Genomic DNA, 20,521 nt, shown 5'->3' with positions numbered 1-20,521 from the left:
AAGCCAAAGGCACTCCGCCACTGTCCAATCTCCTATGTCTCCTCATAGCTTGTGAAGAAACTGATGGATTTTGTCCAGTTGATCCGTGTACCAGAGGCCTCACAATAAATAGCCAGGGCTCCCTTGACTCTCTCTTCGACGTGACAGAGACCCTGACTCGACGACCGCAACACGACACACGAGACATCGAGGGGACACACAGATCACTCTGGGGGACTTCCCGTCATTGTTTAGACTCGGGATACGTCCCACAAGAGTCATGGTGGCTCTGGTCTTGCATCGAGCCTCGTCCAGGAGACCGAGACGCACGGCACCCCTTGACGGGCGCCAACGCCCCATCACCGGCTATGCACCAGCCAGGGCGACATGACATACGGAGGATTCCGCTCCGCTCTAGTCCTTTTCTTTTCATTGTTACATCCAGATGTATTTGATTATGTACGATCAGACTTAGGATTTAGCACGGGTGATGATGCTCGTTTGAGTAGCTCCACTCTTACTGTGATTTGTATCAGGTTTTCTTTCAGTCTCATAGACCCATCGGTCTTCCGAAGACTCTAATAAAATTTCTTTCTTTCTTTCTCCAAGCTCACTGTGGTGCCCTCTACATACAAGGCTGTGTCATCTGCAAACTTGGAATCCAACAGCTCGTCCTCGTGTTTGATTGGGAGCCTTAACCCTGTGAGGCCCGCCACCTACGCTCTCAAGTAGTAGCCCAATGCCTCCGTCCCAAAAAGGAAGAGAAAGGGAGGTGGGGGACAGCCCTGGTGGACCGAGCGCGAGAGAGAGAAGGCCTTGCGCTGACTAGGGCTCCTCACATAGAGTGCAGAGACTTCTCTAATCCATCTATCTAAGAAACCCAACCTCTGCATAGTGCCCTCCAGGAAAGACCACTCCACCCTGTCGTAAGCCTTCTCAAAATCCAAGAGAAGGATGGCCAAAGGTTGTGACTCCTCCCTGGCCCAATCCACTGTCTCCCAAAATGTTGTCTAGGATGCTATGCTCCTGTACAAAGCCAGTCTATGTATCATGGATGATGTTGGTGAGATGAGGCCGCAACCGCGAACTCAAGACCTTAGCAAGGATCTTGTATGCAGTGTCCAGCAGGGTGATCGGTCTCCATTGCCAGATGTCTGACATATCTCCCCCTTTCGGGATCAAACAAATCCACCCCTTGCTCAAGGACTGAGGAAGGGAACCGGTGTTGAAAATCTCCTGGCAGGCTGAGTGGAAAGGGCTGGCAATGATCTCCTAGAAGTTACGAAAGAAGGCCGGAGTCAAACCATCTTCGCCAAGACACTTCTAGGTCGGGAGGGCCTTGAGGGCTTCCCAAGCTCCTCATCCATGAAAGGCTCCTCCAGTTTCCTACACAACTCCCTTGTAATGAAGGCCAAAAGTGGGTCAAGTTAGTGGGGGTTAGGATAATTAGTATTTGGGGTGTTTGCAAGATAGAGGGGTCTAAAGGGCTAAGGAGGTACTATATAAGTACTATCCTCTCATGTACAAGGACACCTTTTGATGTGACATCTAGTCCTATCTTCTCCCACCTCCTTCCTCCTACATGCTGCCTACACTCTCTCTCCCAATCTCTCTCTATCTCTCTTCCTCACTCTCTTCCTCACTCCTTTTCTCTCTCTTCCTCTCCCTCTACCCCTTTCCCTCCTATTTCTCTCTCTCTCCTCTTTCCTCTCCCCTCTCCTCTTTCCGCTTTCCTCCCATCTTTGGCCCTTCACCAATCGAGTCCTTGCCCCCTTCATTGAATTGGTATTAGAGCCCTTTCTTGGGCCTGCTATTCAAAAGAGCAGGGATACATTGCTATGTGTGGTATCCAACGAGCAGGTCCACGTGAGCAGCCAGGAAAGTGCATCGATTTCAAGTTGTTGACAACCCCAAACCTTGGCGATTTGACGTAGAGGAAGGAGGTGGACGGGCTATTCGAGAGCCCCTTGCTCATACCTTGCTATCCGACATCCCCATGACAAGTCCATCGAGATGGGTTATTTGGTTCTTAGACCATGAAGACAAATAGCCCCATGACGGGCTATTTGGTAGCCCGACCTCAAAGTCGAAGGACCTGCCGACTTGAAGTTCCAACTAGCTATTTGGTTCCCTTGACTGCCGCCACGCTCGACGTCGCTACGCCCACACTCCCTCGTGGATACCTTGCGCCGCCCGTCACCGTTAGCTACCGACGCCATGCACCGTTGCAAGTGCCTTCCGGCTCCGCCCACGCCTCCAGTCTACGACCGTCGCGACTCCACCATCCACGCCGAGCGCCGCCTTTGCCTCGCCCGTTGCCTGCTGCAAACCTTAGCCTACAAAGTTCTAATTCTTAGGTTAGATTTTAACCAGGGTTAGTTTAGTTAGTGGGTTAGGTGTAGGTTTAGTTAGTTTGTTCCTAGGTTAGTTTATTGCTAACCAGGGTTAAAGGGAGGGTTAGGTTAGACTAACTCAGTGTACTAACTGTCACAGAGGTCTTAGGTTAGTGCTGTCCTAACAGTCCTAAGTGACATAGGGAACCCCCCACCCCACAAAAAAAAGGAAAAAAAGGAAAAAAAATAAGAGGGCAAGAAAGTCTGTTTTTTCAGCCTCTTCTCAGGGCCTTCCACAGCCCAATCAGGCTCCATTTTGAAGCCTCTGTTAGCAATCAACCAACAGAGGGTATGCACCGTGGAAGACTGATAGAATAGCCCAGGAGCTCACAGAGTGTGTGTGGGGAGTGGAATCACAAACTTCTTAAACTTATGTGCATCAAATAGATGTGCAGACTAGTAAATAGACAATAATCCAGCCAGATATAGAAATCATCAAAATAATATATTTATGTCCAAAGCTATGGACACAATACAAAAGAGAGAGATCCAAAGTCCCACTAGAGTGTGGTCCTTTGATCTTACTACAAGGTACTTCTACTATCTGCCAGATATCTCTAGAACACTGAGCCCGGGTGCTCCGCCTCGAGTGTAGTAGACTCTCTGTCCAGAATGATCCTCTCCACCTTGCTGCCTATAGATCAGCCTAGGTGGGCAACCCTTCTAGCTTAGTCTGCAGCTCCTCCAGGTCTCTTGGTCCTCCAGGGTATAGGCTCCAAGATGGGTGGAACTGCTTCTTGCTGCTTGTGTGAAGGCTGCTCCAGAAGATGAGTTATGAGGGCACAAAGGCCCTCCTTTTATAGGCCCCCAAGGGGCTGGCAAAATAAGGACCAGTCAGCCTCATTCTGACCAGACTGGCCAACCAGTCTGCTGCAGGTCCTGCCCTTATGGGCTCTCAAAACTGGGCCAAAGGCCCTCACTTCAGTTGGCCACCCTGCAGCCCTAACCAGCCGACTTGTGGTCTGCCTGGTTGGCTGCCTATAAGGCCTATATGCAGGCCCAAAGCCTGCCCTATGCAGGTGCCTTTTGCTCTGCCATGCTGGACCATGTGCCAACTCTAATTGCGTCTCTGTACGGCCTGCTTCTAGGGTCATATGAAGGCCTCGACCCTGCCTATAGCCCTTGCCTTGCTGCCGTACTGCAGATGTACCTGCTCGCCTCTGTCCGCCTTTGTCTGGAGCTCCAAACAGCCCCGAACCAGTCCTGAACTGCTGCGACCTGTCTGCTCCAGCCATGTGGCTACCTCGTACATGATTACTCCACCAGAGGCTCCACTCTTGATCAAGTAAGTCCATGAATATGCTGCCCACATGGCAGCCTGTTTGCTGCCCCATGTGGCAGCCCTTCTCTCTCTCTTTTCTTTGTTGTGAGGTGTTGCCCATGTGGCAACCCCCTCTCCAGGCTTTTTCCTTTGGGCAAATGCCCCAGGTCTCCCTCCCCCATGTTCTCCTCATATGGGGGCTTACAAATGGGGAGGTGACCTTCCCAACACCCCCTCTCACCGACACATCTCGCCCCAATGCCAACACGTCGGTGACGATGCTCCAGTAACCCCCTAGTCGTAGTCCTCTGGAACATTTTGATGTTGAAATCTTTTCTTGGCTTTTCATCCAGTGGCTCCTGCTCCACTAGGTTTGGTTCTGCTTCCACACACCATCCTGGTACACAGGTCCATCTTTGGTAGCACCTCTTGGCACCACCACCTTCAGTCACGTTCCCACCTTCGAACTTGAGCAATCTAGACGCCATGATCTTCCACTTGTCCCCTTCATAACGAGTGAACAACCTGGAGACGTCATGCTCTGAGGGTTTGTTTCAACCCATCCTTCCTTTGGCAAGGTCCGCAACAAAAGAACCATCTTGAGAAATGAAATCTCAAGAATATCTCCAGATAACTTGGACCATGAACTCTCATTGAGCTCTCAAGCACGTACTCTTTTGGCTTCAGTACACCTTGTCCATCACCTTCCAGCAATTTGTGTTCGAGATTGTGTTCGAGATTTGAAGAACCACCCACACTTCCCCTTCTGCCTTCGAAGAAGGCCCATTCCTTCCAATCTCGCATTACCTGAGACATTTGAAGAGTAGATTCTCTCCACAGCATGCTATAAAGGCTCAAATTAAGAATATCAAGTACATACCAGATCGTCGTACTGCCTGTGTGCTTGCTCTGAAAGCAAACCATGCACCTCATCGAGGCACATACCAATAACCAGTGTAATCCTGAACTGCCCCCTTTTGAATGACAGCAACCATCTGAACATGAAACCCTAGCGCACTCCATGGAATCCACCCTCATGTCAGTATTAACAGCTTTGCACGTGGAAGATACCAAGCACTCCATGCTGTCCTTCACCTTCACAAAGGTTTCTGACTCCTCGTCGACCCACATCTCAATGTCAGACATCTTCACTGTGGCTTCTAGGTTGGCATATCTGACTTCAGTAAGACACAGAGATGTCACCAAGAATAGCTCTTTGATTACCACATTAGCTTTGGCTTTTGTGTTGCCCTTTGAATCTGAGTCGGACTCCTCCTTGTTTTTTGGATCCGCCTTCTTCTTTCTGAAATCCTCAGCAAAATGGCCTGGCGTGTCACAATAGAAGCAATTCTTCTTCTGCTTCCTCTTTTGGGAAGTGTCCTCGTCATCAGAGTCATCCTTTTTGGACTTGCCACCGTTAGGCTTGCCCTTTCCTTTGCCAACAACTTCTTGTCATTTTTGTCGTTGTTGTAGAGCTTCTCCCTAGCTTCTTCCTAGAGCAGTAATGGACCCAACTCCTCAAAAGTTAGAGGTTTGGTTCTTTGTCGTCACAGTCGTAACGAAGCTTTTGAAACTCCGAGGTAGCCTTCTCAGTACCATCAAGGCCAATTGGCACGAGTTCACCTTTTGACCAACCCAGGCTAGTTGATCCCTTACCACCTTGACCTTCGTCAAGTCGTCATGTACCGAATTTCCCTCATCCATATCCAAGTTGTAGAGCTGATACTGAAGAAGCAAGATCCGGGATGTGTTATCTGTCTGGTACAGATCCTTCAGAATGGCCCACGCCTCTATTGACATGTCGGCCATCTGATGTGAGGAAGCATAGAGTCCGTCGTTGTCCCTATGATCAATGCCAGGGCGTGGGCATCTCTATCTTCCCAAGCTTTGAGTTCCTCTCCTTCTACTGGTATGAGTATCTTCCCCTTGTTGTCCACCATATCCTTCAGCTTCGCCTCCACTCTCGTTGTCAGTTTCCACAGCTTCTGAGCCACTAAATGACTCCGGATCTTTGCCTTCCAGAAAGGGTAATTTGTCCCATCCAGTCTCCCAGACTCTCCAAAGTTAGGGATAGTGAAAGAAAGAAATCTAGGGGAGGCGGAAGGGAGAGAAGTGGCTGAAGAGGCTTCTGAGATTGACAGCTCTGCCGCTAAACAATTGCTTCCTTTCCCTATCCCCCTGTTCAAGCTTTTGGCTTACCCACACAAAAGCACTTTCATGCGAATCTTGCCTCACTGGTTCCAGCTTCTTCGTCATCAACATTGAGGAATTCATCCCCACCATCTTTAAAATCCACATGAGCGCCTTTATCCTCATGAGCAATCACCAGGTGAGTCATGAGATGTCATGAAGGAATTATCTGGTGATATCCAATGCATTCACTGATTGCATATGTCAGCCGAACAAACTCAACCTTCCGTAGGTCAAAGCTCTGTATGCACCTGACGGAACCTGAGTCACCCTCCTTCTCGCAAGGGCACTGTCCTCCAGTCGTGGAAGTCGATTCCCAAGAGCTTCTGAATCAAGGTCATTCTTTAGCAAGGTCCTTGCCTTCAGGCTCCCACACCTGTGAGCCTCCTACTTGGGCTTTGATACATGTTAGAAATCAACCAACAGAGGGTACGCACAACAAAAGACTGATAGGATAGCCCAGGAGCTGACAGAGTGTGTGTGGGGAGTGGAATCACAAACTTCTTAAACTTATGTGCATCAAATAGATGTGCAGACTAGTAAATAGACAATGATCCAGCCAGATATAGAAAACACCAAAAGAATATATTTCCGTCCAAAGCTATGGTCACAATATAAAAGAGAGAGATCCAAAGTCCCACCAGAGCGTGGTCCTTTGATCTTACCACAAGGTACTTCTATATCTGCCGGATATCTCTAGAACATTGAGCCCGCGTGCTCCACCTCGAGTGTAGTAGATTCTCTATCCAGAATGATCTTGTCCACCTTGCTGCCTATAGATCAGCCTAGGTGGGCAACCCTTCTAGCTTACTCTGCAGCTCCTCCAGGTCTCTTGGTCCTCCAGGGTATAGGTTCCAAGATGGGTGGAAGTCTGCTCCTTGCTGCTTGTGTGAAGGCTGCTCCAGAAGATGAGTTATGAGGGCGCATAGGCCCTCCTTTCATAGGGCCCCAAAAAAACTGACCAGTCAGCCTCATTCTGGCCGAGCAGACTGGCTGACCAGTCTGCTACAGGTCCCGCCCTTAAGGGCTCTCAAAACTGGGCCAAAGGCCCTCACTTCAGTGGCCAACCTGCAGTCCTAACCAGCCGACTTGTGGTCTGCCTGGTTGGCTGCCTATAAGGCCTATATGCAGGCCCAAAGCCTGCCCTATGCAGGCGCCTTTTGCCCTGCCATGCTGTGCCATGTGCCAGCTCTGCTTGCATCTCTGTACGGCCTGCTTCCACTCCCATCATGAGCTGAGAATTTGAAGCCAGGGTCCACTGGAGTAGAGATTGGCTTGCAATCCTCAAACTGAAAACGATCAAGGAGCTGTCCAATATACTTGGACTGAGACATCATGATACCCCCCTCAACATGAGCAAACTGAATGCCCAAATAATAATGGAGCCGTCCCATGTCTGACATGTCAAAAATCTGCTGCAAATCAGCCTGGAAAGCTGCAATTTGCTGAGTATCTGGGCCCGTGATGAGCATATCATCCACATATGAAATCAGCACTAAAAAATCAGATCCACTCCCACGGACATAAAGAGTGGGTTCTATGGGACTATTATGAAAACCAAGGGATAGTAAGTGTGCATGAATTTTGGCATACCATGCCCTGGGTGCCTGCTTCAAACCATAAAGGGCTTTTCTAAGCCGGCATACCTTATTTTCAGAATTAACAACCTCAAAGCCAGGAGGTTGTGTGACATAGACTTCTTCCTGCAGATCCCCATGAAGAAAAGCGGTCTTGATGTCAAGTTGGTGCACTTGCCACCAATGATGATGGGCTGCAATGGCAATGACACATCTAATGGTAGTAATCTTGGATGTGGGAGCAAATGTCTCCTCAAAGTCAATGCCTTGTTGTTGGGCATACCCTTTTGCAACAAGACGGGCTTTGTATCGATCTATGCTGCCATCAGATTTCCTTTTTAATTTGTAGACCCACCGCGTTCCAATGGCATGCTTGCTGGGAGGGAGTTCTACTAATTCCCATGTGTCATTTTTGGCAATAGATTGTAACTCAGCTCTCATTGCATCCATCCACTCTTTGCTGTCAAAAGCATCTTTATGGCACAGAGGCTCTTCATTGCAAGCTGTAGCAAGAAGTGCAAACTCAAGAAAGTGACCATGCTGTCTGTTCCCTGATCTTGTCCGGGCAGCAAAAGGCTGATCTTGTTTGCTGTCCCTCAATGTATCAAGAAGCCATCTGGGAACTTGCCTTTGCTGTCTATTGACAGCTCTTTCTTAAATGACTGCACCATGAGTAGTGGGATCATTTTGTGCCGGAAGAGAAACCTGCAAATCAGCATGAGGTTGTGGCTGATTATTGCTTAGTGGAGGGCCTGCAGGAGGCTCATGTTGCTGGTCGAAATCCTCTTCTGATGATGGCAAAGGTAACCAAGATTCAAAGGCATCAAACATGTCAACATCTGGCTTTGCTTTGTAGTCCACAAGAGGAGAAGCTGAATGTTCAGCAAAGATTACATCTCTACTGACAATAATCTTCCCAGTATTTGGTTGATATAACCGATACCCTCTGCTCTCCTGGCTGTAACCAATAAATATGCATTTGATTGCCTTGTCATCAAGCTTATGTCTGAGCTGAGATGGTACATGAACATATGCAAGAGACCCAAAAACTCTCATGTGTGAAAGTGAAGGCTTCCTACCTTTCCATGCTTCATAAGGTGTAATAGTCTTCAATGCCTGTGTAGGTGATCTATTCAGCACATTGTTGGCACACATTACTGCATCAAGCCAAAATTTATTGGGCAAAGACTTGGCCTTAAGCATGCATCTGGCCATCTCCATTGTGGACCTGTTTTTCCTTTTAGAAACAGGATTCTGCTGAGGAGTGTAAGGAGTAGTGCATGAGTGAATGATGCCCCGTGAAGACGGAAATGCATCAAACTCCTTTGACATATACCCTCCCCCCCTATCTGTGTTGAGGGTGACAAGCTTGCATCCTGATTCATTCTCAACCATATTCAGCCATCTCTGAAAGCATAAGAAAACTTCAGATTTGGCCTTTAAAGGATATACCCAGCAATATCTTGTGAAATCATGAATGAGAGTCATGAAATACTTATACCCCCCAATGGCATTTGTCCTCATTGGGCCACAGACATCACTGTGTACTAGCTGCAATTTCCTTTGTGAGAGTTTTGAACAATTCTTTTGAAAAGGAAATCGATGCATCTTACCCAAAAGACAACCCTCACACACATGTTTGGAAACTGTGCGAGTCTCAGGTACATCATTTGCCATCTGCTGTGAATGTAGCTTTGCAAGAGCTCTATAATTGAGATGGCCCATTCTCTCATGCCAAAGATGACTTTCAGCAAGTTGTGAATCTGAAATAGCCAATGCTTCAATAGAAAGTGCAGCTGAATGATGATCAAGGTGATAAAGCCCTTTTTGCAAAAAGCTAGTGAGAACTATGGCATTGTCATCACGAAGATCATAAACTAGACATCTGTAGCCATAAAAAATTACTCTGAAATCTGAAGTAGGAATTGCTGAAATTGAAATCAAGTTGACTTCAATGCCAGGCACAAAAAGAACATTTGTCAGAGTGACAGGATGGCTTGAAATGGATGTGAGCTGCACATCTCCAACTTCTTTTACATCATATGAAGCATTATTAGCACATGTAACAGTCCCCCCTTGAGGTGCATCAGCTAAAGAATGGAACAACTGTCTGCAAGATGTGACATGCTTGGAAGCACCACTATCAAAGTACCAGGACTAAGCATCATTAGCAGTAAAGAGTGCATCAGCTTTGGAGGGATCAAATGAGCAATGGACAGCCCATGCCCAATTATCCTGAAGAGCATGTGCATGTGAAGCATCTTCTGGCTCATGGGATTCAATAGCATGAGAGGCATTAACTGTCAATCCTGCTTTCTTTTTCTCCGAAGCAATGTGCTTCCTGCATTTTGAAATGTCATGTCCAGGCTTGCGACAATAGTTGCATCTTTTCTTCTTCACCTTATCTGCTGTATTTTTAGATGCATGGGAGGAATTGCAGCTGCTATGCGCAGATTTTGGCTTGCCCATAGGCTTGGAAGCCTTGCCTCTTCCTGTCTGCTGTGAAGCAAATGCATGATCAGGATTAATGGCTTGTCTGTTAGCTCTACTTTGCTCGTCCTGCAAAAGCAAAGTAACTAGCTGATCAAAAGAATAGTGGTGTGGATTACCCATGGCCACTAGTCGAAGGGTTGTAGCAAACCCTTGATATGTATCTGGCAGTCCATTCAATGTGGTACTGACAAGCTGTGAATTTGGCACCACCTCATCAATGTTGGCAAGCTGTTCCATGAGGTCCTTGACCTCTGTCAAGTATGCATCCATTGACTCACCTTCATTCATACTGACTTCCTATAATTGCCTTCTCAAATATGCAACACGAGCTTCATTGCGAATCTGATAGAGAGAAGCCAATTTCTCCCAAGCATCCTTTGCTGTCCTGCAAGACTGGATGTGTGGAATAATGATTCTCTTGCATGATAAAGCAATGCATGAATGTGCATTTGCATCTCTTGCATCCCATCTTGACTGTTCTTGAGTTGGAAGAGCAGCAGCAGGAGTGCTAGAGGAGGAGGCATCAAGAGGAGTACCCCCTGCAGAAGGACCAGCAGTAGAAGCAACCACTGTAGCATTGGTTGGCCTCAGATCAGCCCCAGAAACAATATTCCACAAATGCTTTGCAACAAGAATATGTTTCATGAGATAAGACCACATCGGATAGTTGGTGCCATCCAACTTATCATCTTCACGAAGAACTTCAAATAAATCTTGATTGTTCCCAGCCATAGCAAATGTGATACCCTGAAAAAGACCTGAAAACCCAAAAGCCCCAAGGCTATCACTGCAAAAAGCTGACTGTCCAAAAATGACAGCAAATATCTGCAAATATCTGACCCAAATCAAAGGGCAAATGCAGATTTGACCCAAATGTGACTGTGACAGGCAATGTTGACTGCAAAAACAGCAAATCTGGCAAAAGCCCCAAATTTATTGAGGGCAAATAGGCCAAAAAGAGTGCAAATGCAGAAAAGCCCCAAATTTTGCTGAATTTTTTTTTGCAAATGTGACCCAATGTATGCAAATCTGACTCAATATCTTGCAGAAAAGACTCAATGTCTGAAAATCTGACTCAATGTCTAGCAAATGTGACTCAATGTTCTCCAATCTGTCCCAATGTATTGCAAACAACAAGAGATTGCAGACCAAATCCCAAAGCCCCAATGTTCTTGCAAGAAATTGCAACCAAAGAAGGTGAAATGAACTGAAAGCCCCAAAAAATACCAATGTCCTGAATGTGACCTTGTACGTGCAACACTTGTACGGAGACCTCGAGATAAGTACTAGCTGTACGGACAGCTCAAGTACCAGATCAAGTACACCGCACAATGTACGGTGTACGGATGTACGATCGTACGGAAGAGGTATTGTGTACGTTTTATGGAGCAATACGTGCCTGTACAAATGTACTGTACACAAGTATGCTGGCTGCACGGTGTATGATGCAAGTACGTGGGTGTATGGATCAGTACGCTAGTACGTGGTTTTACGATGTACGGCAGCACAGGTACGCAAAGTGGTACGGACGTAGTACTGAGCAGGTTGTATGGCGGCGCAAGTACTGAAGGAACTGTTTGGTGACTGAAGTACGTAACTGTACGGCGAAGCACAGTACGATATCCTTGAATGGACAGGTACGGATAGCAGTACGGATGTACAGCGGGTGTACTGATTGCAGGTACGACGGATGTACGGACATCTGATACAGAAATTTACGGGCAATTGGTACGGACTGTGCGGGGATAGGGAGCAGATCCGTGGCTCTGATACCACTGTAGGATCGAATGAAAGAGAGAGAGAGTGCAGGTAGCAAAGAGTTGATAGAGTCTGCCATCAAATCTTAGATAATGAAAAGATACAAGTACAAGGTACTTGTACCTAGACCTAGGACTAAGTGTCCTAGGTGTCACAAGTGTAGCTGTCCCATGTCTAACATTTCAAAAGTGTGCTGCAAATCAGCCTTGAAAGCTGCAATATGCTGAGTATCTGGGCCCGTGATTAGCATATCATCCACATATAAAATCAGCACTAAAAAATCAGATCCACTCCCACGGACATAAAGAGTGGGCTCTGTGGGGCTATTCAGAAAACCAAGGGATAGTAAGTGCATGAATTTTGGCATACCATGCCCTGGGTGCCTGCTTCAAATCATAAAGGGCTTTTCTAAGCCGGCATACCTTGTTTTCAGAATTAACAACCTCAAAGCCAGGAGGTTGTGTTACATAAACTTCTTCTTGCAGATCCCCATGAAGAAAAGCAGTCTTGATGTCAAGCTGGTGCACTTGCCAATGGTGATGGGCTGCAATGGCAATGACACATCTAATAGTAGTAATCCTGGATGTGGGAGAAAAGGTCTCCTCAAAGTCAATGCCTTGTTGTTGGGCATACCCTTTTGCAATAAGACGGGCTTTGTGTCGATCTATATTGCCATCAGATTTCCTTTTTAATTTGTAGACCCACCAAGTACCAATGGCATGCTTGCCGGGAGGGAGATCTACTAATTCCCATGTGTCATTTTTGGCAATGGATTGTAACTCAGCTCTCATTGCATCCATCCACTCTTTGCTGTCAAAAGCATCTTTATGGCACAAAGGCTCTTCATTGCAAGCTGTAGCAAGGAGTGCAAACTCAAGAAAGTGACCATGCATTTGTCCGCGAAGCAAAAGGCTGATCTTGTTTGCTGTCCCTCAATGTATCAAGAAGCCATCTGGGAACTTGCCTTTGCTGTCTATTGACAGCTCTTTCTTCAATCACTGCATCATGAATAGTGGGATCATTTTGTGCTGGAAGAGAAACCTGCAAATCAGCATGGGGTATAGACTGATCGTTGCTTGTTGGAGGGCCTGCAGGAGGCTCATGTTGCTAGTCAAAGTCCCCCTCTGAGGAAAGAAGAGGTAACCAAGAGTCAAAGGCATCAAACATGTCAACTTCTGGTTTAGCTTTGCAATCCACAAGAGGAGAAGCTGAATGTTCAGCAAAGATTACATCTCTACTGACAATAATCTTCCCAGTATTTGGTTGGTATAACCTATACCCTCTGCTCTCTTGGCTGTAACCAATAAATATGCATTTGATTGCCTTGTCATCAAGCTTATGTCTCAGCTGAGATGGTACCTGAACATATGCAAGAGACCCAAAAACTATCATGTGTGAAAGTGAAGGCTTCCTGCCTTTCCATGCTTCATAAGGTGTAACAGTCTTCAATGCCCTTGTAGGTGATCTATTGAGCACATGGTTGGCACACATCACTGCATCAAGCCAGAATTTATTGGGCAAGGATTTGGCCTTAAGCATGCACCTGGCCATCTCCATAGTGGACTTGTTCTTCCTCTCAGGAACAGGATTATGCCGAGGAGTGTAAGGAGTAGTGCATGAGTGAACAATGCCCCTTGAAGACAAAAATGCATCAAACTCCTTTGACATATACTCTCCCCCCCTATCTGTGTTGAGGGTGACAAGCTTGCATCTTGATTCATTCTCAACCATATTCAGCCACCTCTGAAAGCATGAGAACACTTAAGATTTGGCTTTTAAAGCATATACCCAGCATTATCTTGTGAAGTCATCAATGAGAGTCATGAAATATTTGTACCCCCCAATGGCATTTGTCCTCATTGGGCCACAGACATCACTGTGCACTAGCTGCAATTTCCTTTGTGAGAGTTTTGAACAATTCTTTTGAAAAGGAAACCGATGCATCTTACCCAAAAGACAACCCTCACATACATGTTTGGAAACTGTGTGAGTTTGAGGTACATCATTTGCCATGTCCTATGAATGTAGCTTGGCAAGAGCTCTATAGTTGAGATGACCCATTCTCTCATGCCAAAGATGAGTTTCAGCAAGCTGTGAATCTGAAATAGCAAATGCTTCAATAGAGAGTGCAGCCGAGTGATCATCAAGGTGATAAATCCCCTTTTTGAAAGTGCCAGTGAGAACTATGGCATTATCATCACGAAGATCATATACTAGGCATCTGTATCCATCTGAAACCTGAAGTGGCAATTTTTGAAATTGAAATCAAGTGCTGCACATCTCCAATTCCTTTTACAGCATAGGAGGCATTGTTAGCGCATGTGACAGTTCCCCCACGAGGTGCATCAACTAAGGAATGAAACAATTGTCTGCAAGATGTGACGTGCTTGGATGCACCACTATCAAAATACCAAGATTGAGCATCATTAGCAGTAAAGAATGCATCAACTTGGGAGGGATCAAAGGAGCAGTGGACAGCCCATGCCCAATCATCCTGGAGGGCATGCGCATGTGAGGCATCTGCTGGCTTGTGGGATTCAATTGCATGTGAGGCATTAATTGCCAATCCTGCTTTCTTTTTCTCCGAAGCAACGCGCTTCCTGCATTCTGAAATTTCATGCCCAGGCTTGCGACAATAGTTGCATGTTTTCTTCTTTGACTTATATGCTGTATTTTAGATGCATTGGAGGAATTGGCACTGTTAGGCCCATTTTTAGGCTTGCCCATAGGCTTGGAAGCCTTGCCTCTTCCTGTCTGCTGTGAAGCAAATGCATGGTCAGGAATAATAGCTTGTCTATTGGCTCGACTTTGCTCTTCCTGCAAAAGCAAAGTGACAAGCTGATCAAAAGAGTAGTGATCTGGATTACCCATGGCCACTAATCGAAGGGTTGTGGCAAACCCTTGATATGTATCTGGTAGTCCATTCAATGTGGTACTGACAAGCTGAGAATTTTCATACTGACTTCCTGCAACTGCCTTCTTAAATATGCAACACGTGCCTCATTGCGAATTTGATAAAGAGAAGCCAATTTGTTCCAAGCATTCTTTGCTGCCCTGCAAGACCGGATGTGTGGAATAACGATTCTCTTGCATTATAAAGCAATACAGGAATGTGCATTTGCATCTCTTGCATCCCATCTTGATTGTTCCTAGCAGCAAGGGTGCTAGAGGATAAGGCATCAAGAGGAGTGCCCATTGCAGAGGGACCAGCAGTAGAGGCCGCCACTGAAGCATTGGCTGGCCTCAGATCAACCCTAGAAACAATATTCCAAAAGTGCCTTGCAACAAGAATATGTTTCATGAGATAAGACCACATCGGATAGTTGGTCCCATCCAATTTATCATCCTCACGAAGAATGCCAAATAAGTCGTGATTGTTCCCAGCCATTGTAAATAGTACTGATAGAAATGCACTGACAAAGTGACCAAAGGATAGCCTCAAGGCTTTAAACTGCAAAAATATGTCTTACTGTCCCAAATACCTGTGAGCCAACAATAGAGATTTCCAGGAGGCTGCACTGGGCCTCAAGGCTTCACGGTGCTTATCTTTCTCAGATGATAAAATAGAGAGAGCAAATAGACTGAAAATATGTGCAGCAAGGTATAGGAACAGAGTTACCAGCTGAAATTAAACTCCCCACACAAAAGCCCCAAATTTTGTTGGCCTGAGTGATGACGTGGCACAATGTGACAGTCTTGAACCTGAATTTTACTGAAAACTTCAATTTTTGGAAGGATTTCAGTTGTCAACCTTGTCCAAAGTGTTGTATTGACAGGTTGAAGGTCCAAATGTCAAAAGCCCTAAATTTTCCTGTTGGAAATTAGGGTTTGACAGTAAAAACTGTCAAAAAACAGTGAGAGACAGCAAATGTTGGTTGTAAATCAGCTTCTGGCCCCCTGAACTGAAGGCTGAGACCCAAATGACCTCTGTAGGTAGAATATGACAGACCACGGAGCTGCTGCAGCAGGTTGAAGTGCAAAAAGCGGCTGGAGCAGCCCTCAGACACCTCGAAATGTGAGCGTGGCTGCAAATGTCTCCTGTGGAGGGCTCTAGACAGGTCGCGACAGCAGGACGCCTCCTGCTGATGGCTCTGGAGAGGTCGCGGGATCTAGGCGCCTAGATCTGAGTCTGGTTGAGGTTGTGGGAGCTGGGCGCTTGGATCTGCAGCACAAAAATGGCGACTGATGGCCACGGGGGCTGTAGGAGACCTCGTAAAGGCTGCAGCAGGGCCTAGAAGTAGTCGCCTCTGCTGTAAAGCGGCAATGAGGTAAGTTGTGGCGACAAAATGGCTCTAGAAGCCTTAGACCGTAGTTGAAGAGCCTCGAACAGGCTGGAAACGTGACGACCAGCAGAGCAGCAGACTCCCAAGGAGCAATGGAGGACTCGGGGGGCTGAGGGGAGCTGGAAGACAAAAGCAATACCCACTCTAGCGATGAGCAAAAAGAGCAAGTACAGGAGTCGATGGAGATAAGCCGTCACGTCAACTAGTTTAGAGAAAAGAAAGTACAATGTACTTGAAGGTAGACCCTAGGACTAAGTGTCCTAGGTGTCACATAGGACTAAATGTCCTATGTGGCATAAAAGGCACTATAATACTAGAGTGCCTATTACTGTGCCTACAAGGCACATACCAGGGCCCATAGGGCAAAACCGGGAGAAGATGGCCTACAAGTGCAGTCCCACACGTACCTGGTAGTATTCACGGGACCAGTCTTCACGATGACCCATGCCGCTAGAGCACGACTCACATGAGTGAAGGCTGCCCTAGCTCGATTAGATAGACAATGCTTCCAGGCACATTTCCAGGATCCACCGACGAAGGGCTGGCTTTTTGACACTCTCGTGAGACCGATTGCCATGTATGCAACACCTTTTTGGGGGAGTGACCTTTTCAAACTCAAGTTGGGAGCTAGAGTGCTCCTGCTCAAGGACACAGATTGGCCCAAACCCTTGGTGTATTTCTTTATGAATTGGAGAAACCAGCAAATAAGTTACGCCGTGAATTCAATCTCACTTGCATTCAATGCATTTCCCACTCTCAGTAGGCATCAGTATCCCAAGCAATAACCCTGCTAGGATCTGCTCTCACACCCCAGTGGCAATAGGCATCCATCTCTGTTCGAACACTTGCATTCGTCTTGGAGTTGTTGCTGCCCATGCAGGGTCACACAACTCCCCTCACTGCCAAAGGTGTCCACGGATTCACTGAAATACCCAAACAATGGGTGAGAGCATAACTGGTTTGTCCACAACCTTGGAAGCAAGAACTTGAACTGGAAGCATCCAGGGTTGACCACCCTGCCAACTAGGCCTCTCCAACACACCTCACAGCCAAAAGTAATCACTCTGAGGCTTGTGTGAACTCTTAAGCAGCCCAGAGCTCAAACCAAGCTCATTCACGAGCTAATGCATACCCCTCGGAGAGCATCCTATTCACACTGCCACATAGCTAGCTGCCCGTGCAACCTTAGCTCATGTGCCCGAGCACACAAGCCCAAGGCAATCACAAACAGCCCGTACGTTCTGTATGGCTGATCGTACGTTTCAGTCTGCTCAGCCCATACGCAAGCTTTCTGTATAGCACCCTCGTGCTAGTCAGTGAGGTTGTATTGCTCGTACAAAAGTAGACGTCCGTACTGCAGCTAGGAGACTTTCCGTACATCACACCGTACTCCAAAAAGAGCACCCCATACAGCCGTATTAGCACATGCAGCCCTTGGGCAAGAATCCGTACACGCCTGGAATCTGTACATGCAGCCCTAGGTCATTTTGTCGTATGGAATTCTTGATCCCTCTCTCTTCCATCGGTGCTTCTCTCCCTATGTGCTTGCAGCAGCTCGTAACGATGGACGTAACCTTGCTAATTCCATTGTGGCATAGGAGATGCCACGTGGCATCCCCCTCTTCATTTGGCCCCCGATTGTCCCCTCTAGTGGGGCAATTTTAAGACCAAACAATGATTTTCCCCACACCCCCCCTAGTGGCGCAATTTTAAATCCATACCCATGGCTCAACTTGAGAACCCTAAGGCCCTTTTGCCCCCTCTTTGGGCCTATTCACTAATTCACCCCCAAGGCACCGATCCCTAGGGGGAATTTGCACAGCCACATAACATGGCCCTGCCCTTTAGTTTTCTAGGGTCCTGCCCACATGTAACTTCATATCATGCCCTTGTGACATACCCCTCTTGAAACATGGTAAGCGTCCTCGATTGCATCTGGATGTTACAAGGATATGCAATAACTGAAATACATATGGATATACCATCATAGAAGCATGTATTGCCAACTAACATAGCATATATGTTTGTTCATTGCCTAGGATAGCAATCCATATACACTGCAAAAACTCTCATAGTGACTAGTACAGTGATCATAGAAGTCTCAAGGCAGATATACTGTCAGCAAGCAGTACCTTGGCTGAACATACAATGTCACCAAGCGACCTCTGTATATCTAATCGTGTCTATATAGAAGCAATGGAGCTTGGAGGTACTACCCCTCTCTTGAGCATCGGCAATGCTCTAGACCTAGGCTTTACTGAGCCTGAAGGAGCCACAACCAAAGTTGGCTCAAGCTGAAATGCTTCCAGGTAGAGCTGTAACAAATGAGGTGTATCTGCATGATCATCCTCTTCCAGCCACTTTGCATGCAATGATGAATAGTTCCTAAATTTCACTAAGTAGCGGCAGGAAACTCTACCAAGATCTACTCTGGAACTAGGATCTCATCCAGCTCCTCAACCTCTGGTTGGTCTCGAATCTATGATGGCAGTGTAAAGCCTTACACTCATAATTTTACCGGCTATTGTAGGGCATTGAGCCAAGGGGTGGTGGGTGAGTGGAGCAGGTGGTGTGTGCGAAAATGTGTAGTGTGGCCTCATGGAGGGAGCGTGTGACCAAAGCAGCTCGATCTTCTAGGAGTGTGTTGTCCTCGAGATTTGTGAGCAATGTGGAAAGGCGTGCAGAGTACTCAAGGAAGAGGCTATGATCAAAGTGGATGTCATGATATTTAGTGTGTGTGGATGGTGTCATGTTGTGCATTGTATTGCGGGGAATGGAGAGAGAGAGAGAGAGAGAGAGAGAGAGAGAGAGAGAGTCTCTGAAAACCAAGAAAAGGAATTTAGATGCTTGCTGTCAGATATACCAACATTCCAGAACTTGTATCTGCATGAAACTTACTACTGATGCTAATGTCCAATAGCTCCTTGTTTCTTCTACCTAAACTTCCACTGTTTTGTTTACAATTTTAATGTGGATTGCATGGTAAGATGTTTAATAGGTATCACCTTCACTATGAGGCTTGTCTTTTCCTAGATATTTAGTTCTCTATTGGTGGAATCATGCTTCTAAACAGGTTTTATGAAATTGTTCAGGCTTGGAATCAAAGGCGTCCTGGACCTCAAGATTTCGGTGGTAATACCAGTGGATCACTAACAAAGGTGCAGGTTTTCATATGTGGCCTTGAAGCCGGCACCACGGCAAAAGTTTTGTGTCACCCCCTTGATGTTGTCAAGAAAAGGTTTCAGGTAAGATAATGTCTTGTAATCAAGGCTATTCTTGTACGAGGTATCAGTTGCCATGTCCATGCTCTGGGTTTATCTTTTAAATGGTATTCATTTTTGCTAACGGAAAAAACAAGGGATTATGACTACCTGTCCCTTCAAGGAAAGAGGAAGAGGGGGGTTTTGTGAAAGAGAGGTGGGTTTTGGGGCCCTACACTGAAGGGGTGTGCATGGGCAGGCGGTAAGGCATATGGGTGAGCCAGGGGGGTTTTGGGGAGGGGGGTCCTGTTTCTTCACTTTTTTCTCCTTATTTATCCTTTCCATAAACAGGTGGAGGGACTGAGACGTCATCCGCGCTATGGTGCAAGGATCGACGAAAGCACATACAAAAATGTGTGGGATGCAATCAAAAGAATCGTTGAAGTGGAGGGAATTGCAGGGCTGTACAAGGGCTTAGTTCCATCTCTTGTGAAAGCTGCTCCTGCAGCTGCTATTACATTTGTGGTTTATGAAACTGTGTCAGACTGGTTGCAGTCTTTTCTTGCGTAAGGTTAATTGATTCTTTCTGGGTTGCATTATAATCATTTGTAAATCATTCATTGGGGTGATATTGACCCTAAATAAGGCAATCAAAAAATACACAAGGCAGTGGGGGGTTGTCAGGAGGCTGCTAGTAAGCTTACAGAACTCCAAAGCTAAGCTTAGTTTCTGCAATGTGAGATTTCCAGACAGTCCCACTGATGCGTTTTTAAAATGGCCGACCCTTTCTACAGAAAAGCAATTTATCTGTGCCAGATTTCTTAAAAGTTGACAGTTTTGCAATTGGGCCTGCATGTTGATTTTGTTAGGTGCAAGAGGTCTGAAAGACAGCCCGTGATTCTACTGTGAAATGGAATGAGGAAGCTAAATTTATAGCAACAATGTCTCCTTGATATCTGGTTGAGCCCGTGGATGCAAAGCTATGTGGAATAATGAAAGTTCTGTAACTTAAAACATCAAGCTCATTTCTGTGTTTTCGTGGTTAGTGTGTTCAAATGTAAATCCTTTTGCTCGTTTCTTTGTGGTGGTGGCTATTGTCTTCACGTGCAGTCTTTTTGTCCGTCTTGATTTCCCAGTTATATACTGAAAAGTACTTGAACTTTTTCTTTAGAGTTCTATGTATAGAGTTCTACAAAACAAGTGTTTGGTGGACTGTGGATCAAGTATGATACTAAGTGGTGTGTTGCCCTATATAGCCTTCGCAAGCAGTTGTAACCTGAATGAAGAGAATGTGGACTACTTTTTGATTACTCTCGTCCTTTAGTGCTAGCCTTTCTCATGGCTGATTTACCTTTCACCCATTACAAATACCTTTGTATAAATGGAT

General features: G+C 46.4%; 1 protein-coding gene across 1 annotated transcript in view; it reads left to right on the top strand.

The window, feature by feature from the left end:
* LOC147904473 (mitochondrial thiamine diphosphate carrier 2-like) overlaps positions 1-20,112 on the top strand; it is a 59,458-nt gene extending 39,346 nt beyond the window's left edge. The window contains exons 6-7 of the mRNA XM_087394467.1: positions 19,027-19,179; positions 19,486-20,112. Of these exons, the coding sequence (XP_087250593.1) occupies positions 19,027-19,179; positions 19,486-19,704 (372 nt within the window). The 3' untranslated portion in view covers positions 19,705-20,112. The remainder of the gene's footprint in view (positions 1-19,026; positions 19,180-19,485) is intronic.
* Positions 20,113-20,521: the final 409 nt, after the last annotated feature.

This window comes from Dipteris shenzhenensis, chromosome 2 (genome assembly GCF_047967505.1).
Source record: "Dipteris shenzhenensis isolate YYH24624 ecotype China chromosome 2, Dip_SZ_1.0, whole genome shotgun sequence".
NCBI lineage: Eukaryota > Viridiplantae > Streptophyta > Polypodiopsida > Gleicheniales > Dipteridaceae > Dipteris > Dipteris shenzhenensis.
This window is presented reverse-complemented; position numbering and strand designations above follow the sequence as displayed.